This window comes from Apium graveolens, chromosome 7 (assembly GCF_009905375.1).
Source record: "Apium graveolens cultivar Ventura chromosome 7, ASM990537v1, whole genome shotgun sequence".
Lineage (NCBI taxonomy): Eukaryota > Viridiplantae > Streptophyta > Magnoliopsida > Apiales > Apiaceae > Apium > Apium graveolens.
In genome coordinates, this window is record NC_133653.1 from 4,219,989 (window position 1) to 4,240,761 (window position 20,773).

General features: G+C 33.4%; 3 protein-coding genes across 5 annotated transcripts; 2 read left to right on the forward strand and 1 right to left on the reverse strand.

Annotated features, from left to right (window-relative positions):
* Positions 1 to 1,620: 1,620 nt before the first annotated feature.
* Positions 1,621 to 5,895, forward strand: LOC141671830 (transcription factor EGL1-like). 2 transcript variants are annotated; one of them, XM_074478215.1, is made up of 9 exons: positions 1,621 to 1,733; positions 1,873 to 1,983; positions 2,757 to 3,011; positions 3,414 to 3,510; positions 3,639 to 3,653; positions 3,738 to 3,794; positions 3,915 to 4,763; positions 4,943 to 5,383; positions 5,634 to 5,895. In XM_074478215.1, exons 1-9 carry the CDS (start codon positions 1,693 to 1,695, stop codon positions 5,703 to 5,705), a joined length of 1,938 nt encoding a protein of 645 aa, XP_074334316.1. In that variant the 5' UTR covers positions 1,621 to 1,692; the 3' UTR covers positions 5,706 to 5,895. The 2 variants fall into 2 exon arrangements, with proteins under 2 accessions (XP_074334316.1, XP_074334317.1); XM_074478216.1 differs by having other exon boundaries at positions 1,624 to 1,733; positions 5,637 to 5,895.
* Positions 5,896 to 9,615: 3,720 nt separating this feature from the next.
* On the forward strand, positions 9,616 to 12,953 carry LOC141671414 (uncharacterized). Its single transcript, XM_074477656.1, has one exon. The coding sequence runs from the start codon at positions 9,721 to 9,723 to the stop codon at positions 11,560 to 11,562; it is 1,842 nt and encodes a 613-aa protein (XP_074333757.1). The 5' UTR covers positions 9,616 to 9,720; the 3' UTR covers positions 11,563 to 12,953.
* Positions 12,831 to 16,191, reverse strand: LOC141671413 (uncharacterized). 2 transcript variants are annotated; one of them, XM_074477654.1, is made up of 7 exons: positions 16,047 to 16,191; positions 15,576 to 15,770; positions 15,068 to 15,126; positions 14,052 to 14,934; positions 13,801 to 13,961; positions 13,519 to 13,708; positions 12,831 to 13,413 (listed from the first exon to the last, which is right to left on the reverse strand). In XM_074477654.1, the coding sequence occupies exons 2-7, from the start codon at positions 15,727 to 15,729 to the stop codon at positions 12,890 to 12,892; spliced, it is 1,971 nt and encodes a 656-aa protein (XP_074333755.1). In that variant the 5' UTR covers positions 15,730 to 15,770; positions 16,047 to 16,191; the 3' UTR covers positions 12,831 to 12,889. The 2 variants fall into 2 exon arrangements, with proteins under 2 accessions (XP_074333755.1, XP_074333756.1); XM_074477655.1 differs by lacking the exon at positions 16,047 to 16,191 and adding an exon at positions 15,852 to 15,945.
* Between the last annotated feature and the right edge of the window lie 4,582 nt (positions 16,192 to 20,773).

A 20,773-nucleotide genomic window follows, 5' to 3' on the forward strand; every position in this document is an offset into this window, starting at 1 on the left:
TGGAGATCCTTTGTACTTTTTTTATATTTCATTATTTTTAATATATTTTTTTTATTTTAATCCGCCAATTTTGACTAATAAGTCCGATTTTAACTAGTTAATTTAATTTTTGATGATTTTTGTCTAGGTTGATATTTGACCTGATTTAACATAATTGAATCGATTAGTTACCAAATCGTGATTAAAAAAATTAATCACCAACTTTTAAAATACTGATTATGACGTTATAAACACACCCAAATTGAATTTTAAAATGGTTTCGAAATGTTACGTGTCTTTCTTTAATATATAATTTAATAAAATGGAACCCATATATTTACGTTAAAAATATGAATTAAAATAATTCATATTATCACGTCATTTATGATAAATTATTTTAAAACTTTTTTGATCCCAATTCAGAATCTCTAGTACTATTTATTCTGAAACTATTTATCATTGAAGTTACCAATTCAGTTACACATGTGATATGTGAGTATTTGGCAAAAGATTTGAGATCCTTTGCTTTGAGAATATTATACTAGTAGAAACGTAATAAAAGCCGCCATGAACACTATTTGTTGTGTCGGGACAGCAAAATAGATCTCAATTTCACTAAAAAATAGTAATAAATTCAAATAAAATATAAATATCCCTACTAAATAAATATACCTACTCTTTTCAAGTTAGGCACAACTACTCCTAAATATTTATTGTGAGATTCACGGTTCTGGTACGTCGAACGTGCACGTATCCTATACTTCAAACGTTGCCATTTTTCTTTTCAAGAATCAAATCTCAATCTAATCAAAATTTTGAATAAAAAAAATTGAAGTTACTCGCCCTATTTTTATATATTTTTCATTTGACTATTTTTTTTATCGGAAATAATCTGCAACCGCTCGGATACGCACTGATTTTACGGACTCATGCAATAACGTGAACAACTCAGGAGGCATAACCATCATACAATTCAAAGTGGTTTGATTGAATAATAAAAATAATTATTTCAAAAAATTGGTTTTTCTGAAAAAAAAATATATAACTTATGTTAAAATTTACAAAATGATTTTTTTAAAAAACAATTATTTTAACTACTCAGTCAAACGAGTTGAATACTTTTCTATTCATTTTTGATAGGATTATATATTTTTTAATTTAGATGGAAAGAAAAATACATTTAATTGGTTCAATTTCCACTTTAGAGTAAAGGCACAACACATGGACCAATATATTATTCTAAGAGAGGTAAAATAAAATATTTTTATTTTATATAAACATACAATCCGATAATTAATACGTACAATATTATTCCATAAATTGATAACAATTGCCGATTTTTATAGTATTAAATTAGATGTAGTTATAATAATTTATTTTAATGAAATTGTATTTTTTAAACACAAAATAATAATTTTAATTAACAAAAATAAATTGTTGTTGAATTACTTAAAACAGTGAGATCATGAATAAAAATTTTATAGAACTGCAGTGTCTCTGTATATTATATTTTTTTGTAGGATCTTATTTGTTGTTTATAAACATAGTTTGCTACTGGTAAAATATTAGCAGAAGAAAAATATCTGAGATTAAATTAGTACAGTAAAAGGCCAAACCACTGCACACTGATATGATTACATACATGAGACATCACATGTTTCCATTCAGGGTCAAACCAATAGATTATTTGTACTTTCCAAACAAAAACTTTTTATGCATGTTCACACAATAGTTTATGTTCTGCACAAAAAAATGTACACATGCTAAATCTTTCTACATTTTGGTTGGATGAAGATGTGTCATCTTAATAAGCAACCTATATTATATTTATTGGACTATTACATTTTATATCCTGACAAATATTTAAGACTTTGTGGTTGTGCTCTTGTGCAGCCAGAGAAGAAAAAGCATGGCAGGGATTTTAAGAAGACAACTTGCTCTTGCTGTCAAAAATAAGCAGTGGAGCTATGCTATTTTTTGGTCTGCTTCTTCTGCTCAAAATGGGTATGTCAGATCAAGATTTTGACTGTTTTTAGTGTAAAGATTTGTTCTTTTTGTTTGTTGGTGAAGTTTCAAGATTTTTTGAGGTGGGTTTTTTTGTTTGAATTGTTTTGATGGTTCTTGATGATATAAGATTGAATTGGGATAGTTAGGTGGATGGGTTTTATGGATTTTGTGTTTCTTTGCATTTGTTGACTTGAATTAGTACATTTTGTTTCACATTCTGAATTTGATTGCTCTTGCTTTTTGCTACTATGTAGTGTAGATAGATACAAATCAAATTCTTGGAGTGTTTTTACTTCTGTTTTAGTGGAACTGAGGAAATGGTGTTTACTGCAGTAACAAGTAATTTTCATGGTAAATCAGCAAGAAATGTTGATTTGTTATAAGATTAGGCAAAATGCATATCCCCATGGAGATCTGACAAGTTCATAACTTTCCTAGTAGCTTAAGTTGTTTGGAGAGGGTTCATTGGATCATAAGTTTTTGACACTCGCCTCCCTCGAAAAATTATTATTTTTAGTTTGAGGATAGATCAGTAGGAGTGCATTATTTGGGCTAACATTCAGATTTAGTGATCAAATTAAACTAAAATTTGAGTATTGGAGGTATCAAGGTTCGGACTTGAGACTTCCGGCATTAACTGAGGTCTGGTATCATCTTAACTTAAAATGTCTCCTATGAGCTCAGGGTCTTAATAGATGGCTTGATTGGATCATTTATATCTATCAAATTATGTTGATTTTGTTAATACTGTGTGAATTAAAATTCTGTAGTGCACTTGAGTGGAATGATGGATACTACAATGGTGATATTAAGACAAGAAAAACAGTTCAATCAGAACAATTAGATGCTGATCAGCTCGGATTACAAAGGACTGAGCAACTGAGGGAGCTTTATGAGAGTCTCTTGGATGCCGAAACCAACCCACAATCGGCAAGGCCTTCTGCTGCATTATCGCCCGAAGATCTCACTGATACTGAGTGGTTTTTCTTGGTGTGCATGTCATTTGTCTTCAATATTGGCGAAGGGTAATCCACGCGTTCATCTTCTTGAAATATACTTCTACCATCTTGATATAAATGTGGTTGACTTTACTAATTTTAGATCAACTCATTCATTAGGTTGTTTGGTCTTTAACTAGGTAAAAATTCTGAATTAGCTGTTGTGTTTGACAATAAGTTGCAAACTAATTAGTGAATATTTCTGAATAAGTTCTAAGTTATCCAAGAAGCCCTTGTTGAAAATCTTGGTTTCTAGTACATTAGTGACTTGAAGTTGAACGGAGTTAATAACTTCAGTTTTAAAACTTGTGGCCAAGCATCTAAAGATAGCTTAGTTTTGAAAATTTATAATAGATGCTGAGATGAGCTGCTTGATGTTATACTTATTTCTGCTTTGTCACATAAAATGAACTTTTTGTACTTCATCAGCTTGCCTGGAAGATCGTTAGCAAAAAATCAAACCATTTGGTTGTGCAATGCGCGTTATGCAGATAGCAAAGTTTTCAGTCGCACTCTGCTTGCAAAGGTATATGCTGCAATCTTAGACCACGATTTGCTGAAAATTTGACGTTTCTGCTTGACACTTTCTAGATACTGAATACATACTTCTTCTCTTGTGTTCTTTTTAACATCTGGATCCTTGATGTTTCTCAGAGTGCATCTATTCAGGTATTGACTTTAACCGTGACTTGCTAAGATCATATTTTTCACTAGAGAACTATTCATTCAGTGATACGTTTTTTTGTGTTTCAGACAGTTGTATGCTTTCCGTATTCAGGTGGGGTAGTTGAGCTAGGTACAACTGACCTGGTGAGTTAATTATAATTTGATTGAGCCAAGTTTAAGTAGCTGATATTTTTTGCTTAGCACATTTAAGTTTCCATCATGTCTGAATTCTGATGTTGTTCCAACATTTTATCCCTGTTGAAGGTTCAAGAGGATCTAAGTGTAATTCAGCACATAACATCTTTCTTGGAGACCCCAGGCACAGTTCTTTCCAATAATTCCGCATATGTCCCCAAATCTGCAAGATATGGGAATCACCGTAACTGTGCACAGCCTGATGAGAATATTATTGAATCTAAAATGAACTCAGATACCGAATGGAAAAAACACAACACTTGCTCCCCGAATAGCAGTTCAGAAGATTTTGAGCCAAATTGCCAGGCAAATAAATCATTAACGGCTAAACACGAGGGCGCCTCTCATGTTCAAAGCTGGCAGTTGATGGATGATGAGATCAGTAACGGTGTCCTTGATTCTGAAGATTCAAGTGATTGTGTATCACAAACCATTGTGAGTCCTGAAAGAAGTGTTCCTCTTCAGTATGAAGATAAGGTAAATGAGGATCATCTACTTGATCAAGGAGACTGCAAAGATACGGAACTGACCTCAGTTGAGGTTCAGAATGATGATATTCATTACCAAAGTATTGTGTCAACTCTTTTGAAGACTTCCCACCAATTAATAATGGGACCATGCTTCAAGAGCAGTATTAAAGATACATGCTTTGTTAGATGGAAAAAAGGCAGATTATCGGGTAGTCACAAGTTTACAGGTGGAACTTCACAAAGATTGCTAAAAAAAATACTTTATGAAGTTCCTGTAATGCATAGCAATCACTTACTTGAGACGCAGGAGAAAAATGGCAAGGGAGAGAAGCTAAAGAGACCAGAAGCCGAAATTGATGAAGACCACATACTAGCAGAGAGAAGAAAAAGAGAAAAGATGCAGGAAAAATTTGTGATTCTTGGATCAATTGTACCTTCAACTGCCAAGGTAGCTTAATCCTTGAATAGGGATCATTCAAATAGAAAAACTTTCTTGTGAAACAGCAAACTTCTTCCCATGCACTTTCAACTGTTTTATATGCTCATATTGTCACATATCTATCTATTTGTTCATGTAGGTACATTCTTAACATGCTCATGTTGTCACATATCTATTTGTTATTGTAGGTTGACAATGTTTCGTTGCTTGAGGACACAATTGATTACCTTAGGAATCTTGAGAAAAAGGTTGAGAAGTTGGAATCTCAAAAGGAACTGCAAGACATAGAAGCAGCAAGGAGAAAAAGAAGTTGTGATGTAATAGAAAGCACTTCAGATAACTACGGTGACAAGAGAATAGATAAGTGCAAGAAGCAGGCGCTGAAGAAGAGGAAAGCTTCTGGAATCAGTGAGATAAAGGCTATAAGGCCATTCCAACAGGAGGATATATTAAATGAAGATGTGAACGTCTCTAAAACAGGGAAGGATATTACCATAGAAATTCTTTGTCCTTGGAGAGAAGATTTATTTGTAGAAGTCATGGGTGCAACAAGCAATCTTCATTTGGATTTTCATTCGGTCCAGTCTTCCAATATTGATGGAAACCTCTCTATGACTATTAAATCTAAGGTTTGCTTCCAATTAACATCAACAATATGTACAAGTCCTTAACAGATACAATAGAAATATAAAATGCCATACCATTTTTATACTCTTTATATCCAAAGCTGTGATAATAAATTTCTTTTAGTTTTTAGTGCAATAAATTCTCCCTGCCCAAAGTGCTTTTAGAATAAGTTTTTAGTTAGCTCTCCCAATATCGACATTACACTAAGCTTCAAAAACATTATTACTGCCAACTGATAACTATGTTTATTAGCAGGTGAATCGATCAACGCCATCTGCAAAGATAATAAGACAAGCAATTCAAAGAGTTACTAGAAAGCGTTGAAAGATGTGGTCACACCAAAGTTGAAGGTTTGCTTTTGTATATTGGTGGTCATGGACCTCAGCTGTATGTTGATTAGGAAATGAAGCTCTTAAGTAGGGCTTTTCTAAGTTATTTTCAATCACCATGATTAAAATGTGTGTTCATACTCAATTGTAACTTTGCCAGTCCTTTATAAATGCATTCTTTTGTAGCTCGAATTCTCTATTATGCTGCTTCAGCTCAAATAGGCCGCTTTTGCATCCCTAGTAGTATTTTGAGTTGCTACATAAATATTTCTTAACATTTGTAGTCTCATCTAATTTTTGACTCTTGTAAAGTTATTTGTAGTCTCATCTAATTTTTCCCTAGTACAGACACTTATCAATTGTGAATCTTGTTAACTTGAATAGATCAAAAGTGCACCCCTTTTGCATATCTGCTATACACATTTATAAAGACGGGGAAATATGCAACTTGGGTGTGTGAGGACCCTGGCTCAGTATATCTATATGCCAATTCAAGGTGGCCATTTAGATGACAATGATGACCATGTTATGCATTCGACATGGGACGTCAAGGAGTAGGTAAGGAGTTCTCTGAAAGCTCATTCCAGTTTCATTCAGAAGCTTGCTTGTATTAAGTTCATGATCAATCAGGGAAGATAATAAGTTTGAAGTAGTCATACTAGTTGTTATTAAGTTCCTAGAAATTATGAGTTTGTGTTTGTTAGAGCATGAAGTCTCCTCATTTTTGATATTTCTGTTTTGCTTAGGTAAAAGCAGAGTACTAGAGTTATTCTTTCAAGTTAAAAATACTGTGTTCATAGTTTATCACTACTTACCTGTGATGATGATGAGAAGGGCTTTAACCTTAGTTTTGAACCCTTGTTTTCAACTCCAACGACAATGTAATAATAATAGAACTTGTCATCTTGGTCAGCCCTAGATTCGAGGGGCCATAGTAGTTAAAAATTTTTAGGGCCCTTATGTGTCGGGGCCTTAGGCACAAGTCTTGCTCGCCTATAGTCAGGGTCACCCCTATAATCATCTTGCATTGTTTCAATTTCATTCAGTTTCTCATTTCTCCCCTCACTCTTACCCTGCCCTTAATCACAAATCCAATCCCTTATTTAAAATCCGAAGGTGGCTTTGGAGCAGGTTAGATGTTGATTTATATAATCCCAATACAAGAACAAGTTTGGAGAAATTTCAAAATTTCTATTTGAACAACACCTTAAGATAAGATATAAGGAAGTGACTAAATTACAAAAATGAGCTAAATAATTCTTCTTCTTTTTTTAAAAAAAATAGGTATGATTTTATTTATTCATTATTATTTGGGTTGTTTTGGATTTGTGTTTTTAACAGTTTTAACATTTTTTTACAAAACGTTAAGAAATTATTTAGTAAAGGTTCAAAGTGAGCTCTTCTGGATAGGATGAGAAAATCTAATGTTTGTTATGTAATACTTTTCAGGTTGTCATATTTTTCTTTTTAGTAATCAAATTGACTAATTTTTGCCCACAAATCGAACATTTATTATATAAAAAACTAAAATGTACATATTAAAGTATATTAAATATTCTTTTCGATAATATAATTTTATTATTTTCTTTAATTATTAAATATTAATAAATTTCAGTTAAATTTTAATTTAATTTGACTGTAGAAAAAATAAACGTAACAACGAAAAGGGACAATAATATGTCATACCAAAATAATAAGGCATACAAATGTCAAAAATGTTAACTTATCAAAATGACAAAATGGATAATTTTGGTGTAGAGCCAATAAATCTCAACTATGGTCAACTAGAGATGCACAAAAAGTCTATCGGGCCGGATTTCATTCGGCCTTTAAAAATCCAGGTTTTTTTTAAAACGGATCGGGTCGGGCTTTTTTAAAAATCGGGTTGGGCCGGGCCGGGTTTCCTAAGAAATATAAAGCCCGTTTTAGGCCCGCGGGCCGGGCCGGATTAGGCCGAACCGGCTTTATCTGGGCTTTTTATTTATATATTAAAAAAATATTTTAATATTTTATAACTCGAATTATGAGTAGTTTAAATACCGGAAAAAATAATATCTTGATATATCAGATAGAGTAGTTTAGACACCGAAATAACTAATTATTTTTAATATAATACATAAATAATCATATATACTTTAATTGTTTCTAATATAATGATATATTATTTTTAAAATCATAAAAATTACTGTATATTTTCAAATTTTATATAAAAAATCGGTTTTTTAATCGGACTTTTCAAAAAACCCGGGATTTTATCCGGGCCGAACCGGGCTTTTATCCGGGCTTTTTTAAATCCGGGCTTCGGGCCGGGCCGGATTTTCGAGAAAAAAGGAGGCCTATTTAAGGCCCGCGGGCCGGGCCGAACCGGGCCGGACTTTTTTCCGGATCGGGCTTTTCGGGTTTTTTTCCGGATCGGATTTCGGGTTTCGGATTTTTTGAACATCTCTACGGTCAACATTCATATTCTAAGAATCAATTTAAAAATTAATTGTATTCCCATATTATTCAAAATTTATTATTTTAATTTTGAAAAATGAAGTGCCCTCATTTTTAAATTTTATTTTAAAATTAAAATTATATTTTGAAACAAAATTAACTTTTTATGGAATTTCATTGTTTTATACTCCCTCCATCCAACAATCCGATTTTTTTTTACAAATTTTTAAGTTTATTAAGAAAGCTTTATAAAGACACATTTTCCCTTAAACCTCATCATACATGCATGAATATATACTCAAATTCACCCTTTATTAATTGTCATACAATTTTCATGAATATTAATTTTGAAAAAAATATCAATAAATATAAATTGAAACTTAAAAATTGACATGGCTTATGGGAATTATTTTTTCTCAAAGAAGATTATAATTGTGGGATGTATGGAGTATTATTTAAAAACTGAACTATGAGATGTTGAGAGGACTAAGTAGTGTTATATACCTCACTCTTTTTATAATAAAATTATCAGAAAATTAACCAATTATATATTGACGTATTAATATTTGAATGGAACGAAATATTGATTTTTTTGAATACCTAACATTTTTCTTTAATATCTTGCCTTGAACACAAGAACACAAAAAAGATTTTATATCAAAGTAATTGGTAAAAAACTATAAAATGACTATCCGATCTTTACGAAGACTCGTTTTAGTCATTAGAATCAAAATATATATCGCTCTATTAAAATCTTGGGAAAAAAATAACAGAAAATTAATAAAATTCTAATTAGCAAATGATATGCGATTCACATGGATTATAAAAAAAATATGTTTCTTTATTATTAAAACTTCTAATAAACCCATCATCAATTCATCAAATTTTAGGTCAATTTTTTTCAAGATTTATCAAAATGATATATAAAATGATTATAGTGGTCAAACGAGTTTCGTGGAGATCGGGCAGCATATAAAACCTAACAAGGAAATGTACACATATCATATCTAGAATTTCTTTTTGTTCCAATATGAAATCCAGTTTTGTGTTTGAATTATCCTTTAAATACACAGTATGACACGAAAATAAAAGACATACTTGAAGTTGTATTTGTAGTTAAACAATTAATTAATATTGTAACAAAATATGATTTGAATATATATTTATTTTATTTCGCATTATACTACAGGAGTCCGTCCCATTTTCTTAAAAACGAATTCTGGTAAGTAGTCCATAAAAAGTGTCCGTTTGGAAAATTTTATAATAAGTAATTTATTGATTAACATGAATAACTGACTTACAAGTTACAAGTGATAAGTACATAAATAATTATAAATTAAATAAATTTTTGAATAATTTTATTTATAATTTAATTTTTTTTAATTAAATGAACTGAAACAAAAAATTTTTTAATTATAATTATCTTAATTGGTAAATTATAAATTGGAACTTGTAAGTTGGTTGAGAAACCGAATAACTGAGGGGAAACACTGAAGGTAAGCAAGTAGGATACACTCACACTTTGAGCAGAGTTTCTAAAAACAGGAGGGAAGAAGCGAAAGGGGGAGTTTCCGATGATGATGACGAGAAGGGCTTTAACATTAATTTCAAAGACTTGTGTTCGATTCCAAAAACAAGGTAATAATAATTATAAAACTCGTTGTTCTCTTGCATTGTTTCAGTTTCGTTCACTTTCTCATTTCTCCCCTAACCCTAATTACAAACCCAATTCCTCCTATCTTTCGAAACTTCAACAATTACTGTTAGAGAAATCTAAGGCTGGTTTCGATAATCTCGACGATGCTCTTGTTTTGTTTGATAAAATGCTTAAAATGAGACCTCTGCCTAATCCTATCGACTTTAATCAGCTATTAGCTGCCCTTGTTAAGATGAACGAATACTCAGTAGCGCTCGCGCAATTTAGGCGTATGTGTGTTTTAAACATTCCTGTTAGCATATATACTTTTAATATTGTCATTAACTGTTGTTGTCACTTAAAACAAGTTGATTTTGGGTTTGCATTGTTGGCTGGCATTTTTAAGCGTGGTTTTGTGTCGAATATCGTTACCTACACAACTCTTGTGAGGGGACTCGTTTCCCAGGACAAGTTTACGGAGGCTGAGAATCTGTTCAAGAAGCTTCTTCAGTACAAAGAGATTGAACCAAATGCAATTATCTTTAACACCATTATTGACGGCCTATGCAAAACTGGTAATACTTCTGCCGCTACTAGGTTGTTTCGATACATGGAGAAGAAAGGTTGTATGCCAGACACGGTTTCGTATAATATGATTATTGATAGTTTGTCCAAAGACAGATTAGTCGATCATGCTTTAAGTCTTTTTGGTGAAATGAGTGACAAAGGCATCATACCAAATGTAAGAACCTATAACAGATTAATCCAAGGTCTGTGCAACTTCGGGCGATGGGAAGATATAATGCAACTGTTAAAAGATATGCACAGCAGGAAAATTTCTCCAGATGTGCATACCTATAATATATTAGTTGATGCACATGGCAGAGATGGAAAGGTAAAAGATGCAGACGATCTGATAAATTTAATGATTCGAAAATGTCAATATCCTAATGTAGTCACATATAGTTCACTCATTGATGGTTACTGCTTGCGGGGAGAAGTTGATAAAGCATTAGCAGTGCTCGAAACCATGAGGAGCAAGGGCATTTTACCCAACGCTCGTACCTATACTATATTGATCAATGGTTATTGTAAGAAGCTCAAAGTAGATAGAGCAATACATCTCTTAGAACAGATGCCCAGCGAAGGTTTGACACCTACAATTGAAACTTACAATACTATTCTGCATGGGTTATTTCAGACGGGCAGGCATGTTGAAGCACGAATGTTTTTTAAGAACAAGATGCTAAACCAAGGTCTTCAACTCGGTATAGTGACATGTAGTACCTTGCTGCATGGACTTTGCCTGAATGGTTTTGTTGTTGAAGCATTCTCCGTGTTTCACATGATGGAAAACAATGGTTTAAATCCTGATCTATATATCTATACTATCCTAATTCACGGATTGTTTAAGGCAGGCAAAGTTGACGAGGCGAGAAATCTTTTTCATAATCTTCCTTTAAAGGGTTTACGGCCTAATGTGAAAACTTACACAGTTATGATTAGAGGATTTTGTAAGGAAGGGTTACTGGAAGAAGCAAATGATATATTTATGGAAATGAAAGCTAGTAGTTGCATGCCAGATGATCATACTTACAACACACTTATCCGCGGCTGCTTTGAGAATAAGAAATATGACCAAGGATGCGTGCTTGTAGATGAGATGGTTGCTCGTGGTTTCGCAGCGGATGCATTTACCACCTCCATGGTATTCGACTTGCTCAAATCAAACAGGGAGGACCCTGCTCTCCTTGCTTTGCAAAAGAAGTTTTTGTCTTGAGTATGTCAAGGACAGAGTTTGTTAAGGTACATTATTCTTTTAAATTGCCAACACTTTGTACAAGTTCGCAACAAAATCCAAATGCAATTATAGCATTGTGAAATTGTGCGTACTATTAACAGTCCGTAGTACAACTAGTATCTTGTCAACTGGCACTGATGTTGAAATTCTTTAAAATACTTTAAAATAGTAATTTGCTTGCAACAAAATTTGAAATCAATAGTAATTACGATATTTAGACATGCTTTAGACATTCCTTGGTAGATTGGGAGTTCTAGTATCCTATCAAGTTGATAGTATCAAATGTTACTATTGGTAATTGGTGGGTTCTTAAATCCTACTTACTCCTACTTGAGAGTAGTATCTTTCTTATTTATCTATACATCGAATTATGACCAAACATAATATTAATTCTACAAAATTTTTCTGAATATCAAATCTCGAATTGGTGGTTTTGTGTTGTGTTTGTACTGTAGATATTTTAAAATGGTTGTATGTTTTGTACGAAGACTACAACTGTTTGCTGCTCTTCTTAAATGAATCAGTTCTTAAAGAAGATCTGGTAGAAATAATGATTCAGAGATGCCAGTCCTGTTAGGGGTGTTTATGGGTCGGGTTGGCCGAGTTGGAGACGTTTTTAGAACCGGACCCAATTAAATCGGTTTAAAAATTATAACCCAGCCCATAATATATATTTATTCCTAAATAACATATCATAGCTCGTTTCGTAAAATTTAATTTAACTACAATACGCATAACTTACAGTTATGGTACTAATATTAGAATAAGATTAATGTATATTATATCGTACATCATGTTAATTTATTAACATTATGGTACTGATGATATTAGAATTTGATTATCATTAAAATAGTAGAATTTGATTGACATTATATGTTATTTACCAAGGTGATTAAGACATCTCTGAAAAAAATTCAAATTCAATGGCCGAATCACAATTACCATAGAAAGAGGTGTGAATGGGGCTATGTACCTTGTGAATATAGTTTTCCATTCACCAATTTGTGATTTTAGAAAATGTACACAGATTAGATGAATTTTATTGAGTCTGCTTCCCGTGAACATAGTTATATTTTTAACCTCTGTTGCTATTGCCCATTAACATAGTTATATTTTTTAACCTAGGGTGGTTACCTGAGGTCACCCTTAGTGTCATCAAGCCCTATCATATATTTAGGTACATCAAGCCATAAGTAAATGTGTGTCTTGCAGGATGAACAAAGTTATAACTATGTTCATCACTATGATATATTTCCAATTTAACTGTAAATATGGATAGAAGATTGTCAAGTTACAAGAAGTAATCTTACTCTTCAAGGGAAAAAATTGTTTCAATTATTGATTCATCTAATACATCATCTACAATTTGAATAACAATATCTTCAGTATCACGCCTCATGCCACTCCAACACTGAGGTTTTTCCATGTCCTTTTCAACAATGTGCTCGAGTTTACGTGGTAACATTGATGGAACAAGATACCATTGAACTTCTTTCATTACCTCTTCAACCACATCTTTGCCAAGTACTGAGAAGGCTTGAGTGTCGGGTCTAATAAATGATGCCCATGTGATGCATTCCACATTGTGTTGGCTTACCTCCAGTAAGACGTCATTTAGAAAATCTGCAAAAAGATCCCTTCTATCAACTGAAAAAAGGTTAAGCAGTTGGCCTGATGAGCGTGAGTTCTCTGAAAGCTCCTTCCAGTTTAGTTCAGAAGCTTGCAAAACTGTTCTTATGCAGCTACATATATTGAGTTTCTGATCAATGTGATCAACTTCAATGGATTTTTCTTCGAAATTAGCATGACTAGGTTCCACTTGAGGTTTAGCTGCAGATTGGCTCTTTGTTTAGTGTGAGTTCAAACATATATAACGTGACTGGAAATTTAAAGAGAATGCCAATATTTTGCAGATTAATTTTCTTTAAAACCTACCAAGATGGTTTATCTTGCTACTGGGGCTAGTGACATCCTCGCTAAACAGTGAATCTAGTACTGAAACTGGACTTAGATGTTCCTCTGTGTCATCAAATCTTTCCTGAAGTTCGACTTTGTATTTGCTAACAGGATTTGAGGAGGGTACTTCTGCTGATGATGTTATGGTCTTATTCTCCAAATATACATCCTTAGAAAAGACAATTGCAGAAACTAAGCTGAAGAGAAGTCATAAAATAATTCTATTGAGGCATAGTATGACTGCAAAGTTAAAAAATGTACCTGTGTTGAGCATTTCAAATATTGGTATTGCTGTCGTGTTTTCGCTGTATTTCCTTCTTCAGCAATGGTAGAATGAGCATTGTTTTCCTTTGAGGGCGTTTCTGAAAGATTTACGGATACTGACTGTATCGTATTATTCACTTTCCAATTCTTTTGACAAGCTGCAAAATGACCAGTATATTGGACTATGACAAAAGCCATAAATTGGAATCTGAAAGCATAATGGGAAGATTATGTGATTGTTGAGTTACCATCAGAGCTCAAATCCTCAGTTAAAAGGCCAGTTTCCAGAATCTTGCCATTGGATTTTAAGGTTTTCAAAGCTTCGTTAGGTCTCATATAATTCTGCTTTGCTGAAACATCTTTATCGTTAGGCTGCAAACTGTTGTCTTCAGTGAACAGCTGGAAGGCACTTGTGCTAAAACTGCTCATATGTAACTCTGTCTCCATTTTCGGACAAGAAGAGACCACACAGTCATGTTTTGGCGAAGACAGTATTCTCTTCAACGTTCTTGGGGATTCTTTTCTTGATAAATTCTCACGCTTCTCTACATTTTTTAACCTTCTAGAAAGGCGTTTCTTTGCCTCTAAATCTCTTTTGTTAGAACAGCTAACAGTTGTCGACTGTACATTATCAGTCATATGCACAGTAGTGGCCGGTATCTGAGCCATACTGCTTGATCCTAAATCTCTCTGCTTCCCGAACTTGTGTTTTCCATGCTCTTTTTGGCTTGGCTTGGGAAGACTAACTGAATTTGAAGTACATATGATTTCATCATCCTTCAATGGACATTCATGTTCATCATTCATTATATCGAGCAAGGACTTGCGAACAGTATGTCCAGGCTTCCGATACTTATTTGGAGCTTTACTACTGCCACATTCTGGAAGCTTGTTTTCCTGACGGAGATTAGTGCTTACTGTCTTCTCTTGCAGACCTTTTTGGCTCTCGATATGTTTCATCAGTAGAGAATTCGGATCTCGTAGGAGTTTTAAGAAGAGATCGCTGTTTGAATTCAAAATATCAAATGCTTTCAGAAGCGCCCTAGACTTGTGCAATTCATCATCCACAGTTGGTTTGCTAAAGCTTTTCTCGTTTGTAACAACTGGCATAACTTCATTTGGTATTTCGCACTGAACAAACAAACTAGAGTTAGCATTTACCTAAGGCTAGCAATGCAATAGCGTTTAGGCATTATATGTCATCACTTGTCTTGTAAATTGAAAGTAAACATATGTCTGTAAAATAAGATTCATTGATACTTACTTGAAGGCCTCTGCAACTTTTACTGAGAATTGGTGTATCAGTACTCCCCCTTCGAGGCCCTGTTCTCGAAAAAAATATAATATAAACTTGCAATTTATGAAACACAGAAAGAAAACTGAGGGGAAATCTTATTTTACAAAAGGCTCAAACATGTTTTCTAATATCAAAAGGCTCTTAGCCTAGCAGCATCCACCTTGTCCTATCGAGACTGAGAGTTCAAATCTTGTCAAAGACATAGTGTGAGTATAGACTTACAATTTATGAAACATGGAAAAAGAAGGGGAAATCAAACATGGCTTCAAGCATAAAACATGTTTTCTAATATCAAAAGGCTCTTAGCCTAGCATCATCCACCTTATCCTACCGAGACTGAGGGTTCAAATCTTGTCAAAGACAAAGTTCGGGCGTGAATGTGTTCAATTATCAAAATGGAACAGGTTTTAACAACATAGCCAATTTAAAACATGTACTTAAATTGAAATCTACATGCCAAAATTCAGATAATTACCAGTGACATGTTTGTTCACATGTTTTACATTGGAAAGCAGCTTCTGATTTGGAACAAGAGCCTGAGGGTTATTACAAATACCAATGAGTTTCCATTTGCAGTTAACCTGAATCTTCTCACTTATCTGAGTCCTTTTCACTATATTCTTTTGCATAGCTGCCAGGCAATGATGCTCAACTTATTTCACTCCCAACCCTGAAAGTAACAAATCAAGATAAAAAAACTGCAAGAATATTATGGTTGATTTCAAGAACAAGATATAATTGTGAAACCTACTCATGGTCATCTATTTGCACTTATTTTATGCTACCTCTGTATTTCATATTGGCACACTCAACACATACAAAAATGCACAACATACATATTTCTACAGTAACATCACAATTTCCACAGAGAGAGAGAGGGAGGTAGAGAGGGGGAGAGGGAAAGAGAGGGAGGGAGAGAGAGAGAGAGAGAGAGAGAGAGAGAGACCTGAAAGAGACCTGAAAGAGCCACTGAGAAAATACTGAAGAAAGACTTTGACATGGGCATGTGAGAAAGGAACTGTATAGGTCTGTAGCAGCTGATATATAATAATGGAAATTAAAGTTCAACTTTGCTAGAACCTAGAAACAATGTTCTAAATTTTTGTGCAATCATTTTAATGCCTGAATTTCATGTCTTCTGAAATAGAATTTACATTTCTTGCACTAAATTTCATTTCCAATAATACATGCATTAATCCACACTTTACTTCATCTATATAGAGTGTCACATTTTACTCAACATCCAAAATTTTAAAAAAAAAACATTATTTAATATATCATTTTCATCAAGATCCTACACACATTTGTACTACAATAACAGTCACATTCATGAACTGTTGCAAAATGACACAAGCCAACTACATGCTGAATTCCAAAATTAGATTTATATAAAATAGTAATTAGATTTGAGTATTTGACTGGTTTTATAAACTGTGTGCTTGTTTGTTATCACTCATTTTAGTTGCATTATTTTAAGAAAATTGCAGACCTTGATTCAGGAAAACTCTGTCTTTATCTTGTAAAAACACATCCCGTGACTGCCCTTTTCAATTCATTTACCAATCTAACCATTTGTGACACTGTGTGTGTATGTGTTTTTTTTCTTTTACCTTATCTACTACACTACAATTTATCTTATGAGCTTGTTAAATGAATAAATGTTGATACAGGTATGTTGTGTACAGTGGATACATACTTGTTGTGCATGTAAGAATCCACGTTGAGAGCACAGGTTGTGAGTCCCTGTATCATTTATGTCAAGTAACATTTAGCTGGAGCTTAGAGGTGGACTCAGGAATTAATTTTTTCGAGAGACATCGAGTATATTTAAGTGTCGGTCATTTTCTCGTCAAGTCGTTACTCTTTGCGAGATACTCCCTCCGTCCCATTTTACATTTCTTATTTTGACTTCTGACAACGATTGACTATTAATTTACGTCTAATCTATAAAATCAAATATAGTCATGAGTGATCTTGTTGAATTCGTATTTATGAGTACTTTAATACAATGAATTTTTTATATTTAATATTAATACGAAATTAAAGATATTAACAATAAAATTTATGCATTGCCAAACGTGTTCAACATGAATATGAAATGTTTTTAGGGACGGATGGGGTAATTGTTTATACGAACTCGTTTATAATTTAAAGTACTTCCCTGATACTAAAATTCTACTTGGCCTCTAGTTGTTTACTCCATTTCATATACCATATGTATGTACATGGTTTTGCAAACCATTTGAGGCACAGGGACAAGGGGTGCAAGGATATTATAGTATTTTCAGGGTGCATTTTCTTTTGATGTACAGATTTTGATGAAGTAAAATTGACATAAGTTGTTGTATAAATGGTATTAACTTGGATTTTTCTGAAGTCGTGTGAACACTTTCGGATTGAAGTTATTTGTAGTTCACCAAATAAATCAACCGGATAAAGTCAGAAATTCTACAAGAAGAGAGAATGTGTTTTTGTTGTGAATTTCAAAATGAACCATTCATGAAATGATCAATGCAACACCTCTTAATCTAATATAGATGTTAACAGATGTGTCGACACATCTTAACACATCTTAATTTAACAGGTTTGTCTAATACCAACAGACACATCTTTTCCCAACAAATGTGACTGATACCAATGAATATGCCTCATAAGCAATAAACCAAAATCATAATAAACTGGAACATAGCGTACACTCCGTACTCTCCCGACTTGTTCGATGTATCATTATGATTACATTGATCAACTAATCAGTTCAATTACAATAAAATATCCATCAATCCTCCCCCATTTTAGTGTAATCCACAATCAACTAAACAAAATCACAACAAATAACAAAGTTATGCATAAATGAAATATCATGACGACTGAATTTCACATTAGTATAATCACTACACCAAAAACAGCCTGTTGTAACAAAAAAATGTTACAACAGGGCCCTTTTTACGTTACTAAAGGCCAAAAACAACATAAGGTAACATAAAATTTAAGTTAGTTTTTTCGGTGATAACTTAGGGTACCTAATCTAACATAAACGTCGCCTACTGTAACATGGCCTTTTCTGTTACCCTAGGCCCCTAAGGTGACAAAAAACAGTCCAAATGTAACGTAAAACGTATGTTACATTGGAGAGCCCATGAATTTTCAAATGACGTGGAATGCTGACGTGGCATGCTGATGTGGCAGTGTGGGCCCCACATTGATGATGTGGCATGTGGGTCCCACTTTTATGGTGTATTTTAAGAACCTATGGTAACATTTTTAGTAGCTAATGTTACATTTGTCAGCAAGCTACTGAAACATTTTACACAGTCTACGGTAACAGTTTATGAAACTAATGTAACACTTTGACAAATAAGAAATTGAAAATGTGCTATTGGTATTTAAGCAACCCCAAATTCAATAAAACATCCAAAACAACAAACATCCAACCATCCTACTAAAACATCCAACCCCCTACTAAAACATCCAACATCCAACAAAAGTTAAACTACATAAACAAAAGTTATTGGATGGGCAATAGCTTTGAGAAGGTAATCAGTAGACCACTTGATAGCTTCTGTCGACTATTCGGACTCTGCTGCTGCTTTTGTCGAATTTTCTGACTCATCGAGGTTGATCTTCCAAGAGCATTAATTAAGGGGAAAAATCTAACAATGCATCAGACGTAAAATGCTACTTCATTCGGATAAAACTTATAGATCCTGGTGATGTGAAAGATCCTATTTAATTGTATTAAAAGGATATTTCACATCATATGGAGTTTTATTCGAATGATGTAGCATCTTACGTCTGATACAATGTAAGATTTTTTCTCATCTTTTTACTCTCCATGCTGGCCTAATTCAGAATCAATTAAATAAAAATCAGATTAAGTCTTTTTGAAGAAAAATACTTAGCATTAAGCATAAAACACAATAGTCTCCTGGAAAGCCGTCAAAATTTTCATTGTCTGCATGACCACAACAACAACAATGTGAAAAACATGAGCCTAGTGTACCACATAAAAATGCAGCAAGAAAGTATAAATCAAGCAATTCAACATAACAGGCATGACAACTAATGTTTGTAATTTGATAGAAGAAAATCAAGATAAACCATGCTTGTTTTTTCTCCTGAATTACGTCTATACAGGTTTCGAAAGTACAAGAATACAACTACTTATAGGGAGTGATTTGGAACCCCATAAAATGAGAATCAACAAAAACATGTGTATCACAAGAATACAGTTATAAGGGAGTGATTTGAAACCCCAGACAATGAGAGACAAGAAAAATATGTTTATCTTATATCATTCTTTATAGCAAATCGAATACACAACATGAGAACAAACAAAGGTAAACAAATACATTCAACTTTAAACAAACAAAGGTAATTATACACATGGTACCCAAATTATTATATAAATATGGTACCCAAATTTTGATAATTTTAATTTCCTACTGGCAAGTTTCAAAGAAAATTGGTTGTAACTGGTCCATAATCTCAGAAGTCGCAATTACTAAGGTGACATTATCTCAAGCCTATGGTTGCATTCCTGCAATTACCTGATCTGCAGGGAGGTCAAATGTTTTCCACCAAGTGTGCAAGTAACAGAAGGCATTGAAGAGAGGTTGTTGCAGTCAACAGTTGATTGCTAAAGCAACATGTTGAAACTGGCCTACGATCATGAATACTACCCGACGAGCACATGCCACTTTGTGAGCAGATTTTCTGGGGTTGCGCCTATGATCACCATTAGAAACAACCAATTAGTCATAATCAGTCAAAATGTACGGATTCAAGAATCAAAATTGTTAGGTAATGAATCACACACAGAGGGGGGGGGGTGAATGTGTTTTTTCTGATTTTAGGCTTTTCTTGAAAGTTAATGGTTGAACAAAGTAAATTAAATCTTGTATAGAAAAGTGTTCATGCAGAATTTAAACTTGCATAAAATAAAGAACACAAATCTTCAAAACTCACTTAATTTTTATATTAAAAATTAAGATTGTTTTGCTACAAAATTTCTAAGCTTTTTGATGTTAAAGAGCTCAGCTTCTTCTTGAGAGTGATACAAGAGATTTGATCTAAATTGTTATATCTAACTAGAGGACCAGTATTAACTTTATAACTCAGTTAACTGCTGGTTTACACAGTGGATAATAAATATGCTATTAGCTTTTCTAAACTGTCACTTGTCATTTCTATTTATAGAAAAGCAAATCTTCCATTTCTGGCTTAGTATATCTTTAGCATCCCGTATTTACTTTAATCTTCCTCTGTCAGTTAATCTTTGTCATTGATCTTGCACACTCTTCAAACTGCTTTTTGTAGACTTGTCAATCTAGCTGTTGGATTGTTTGTTGATTGTTTATCTTGGATATTGAACTGATCTGCAATTCTTTACTTTGAGACTGTACTTCGAGATCTCCAGTTTGAATTAATAGAACACTTGACATCTCAATAAGTACATAGGCTTATCGAGATCTCTAGCATTCCATATAGAGTTTGACTTGTAGAGTTCTTCAGCTTGTCGAGATATCTAGTCTTCACATCTTCACTATGACTTATCGAAAACTCTGAGTTCTCTAGTGAAGGAATGACTTGTCGATATCTCCAATCTTCAATTCTTTAAATTGGCTTGTCGATATCTTCTTGAGTTCTCAAGTAGCTTTCCTGACTTCTCCACTC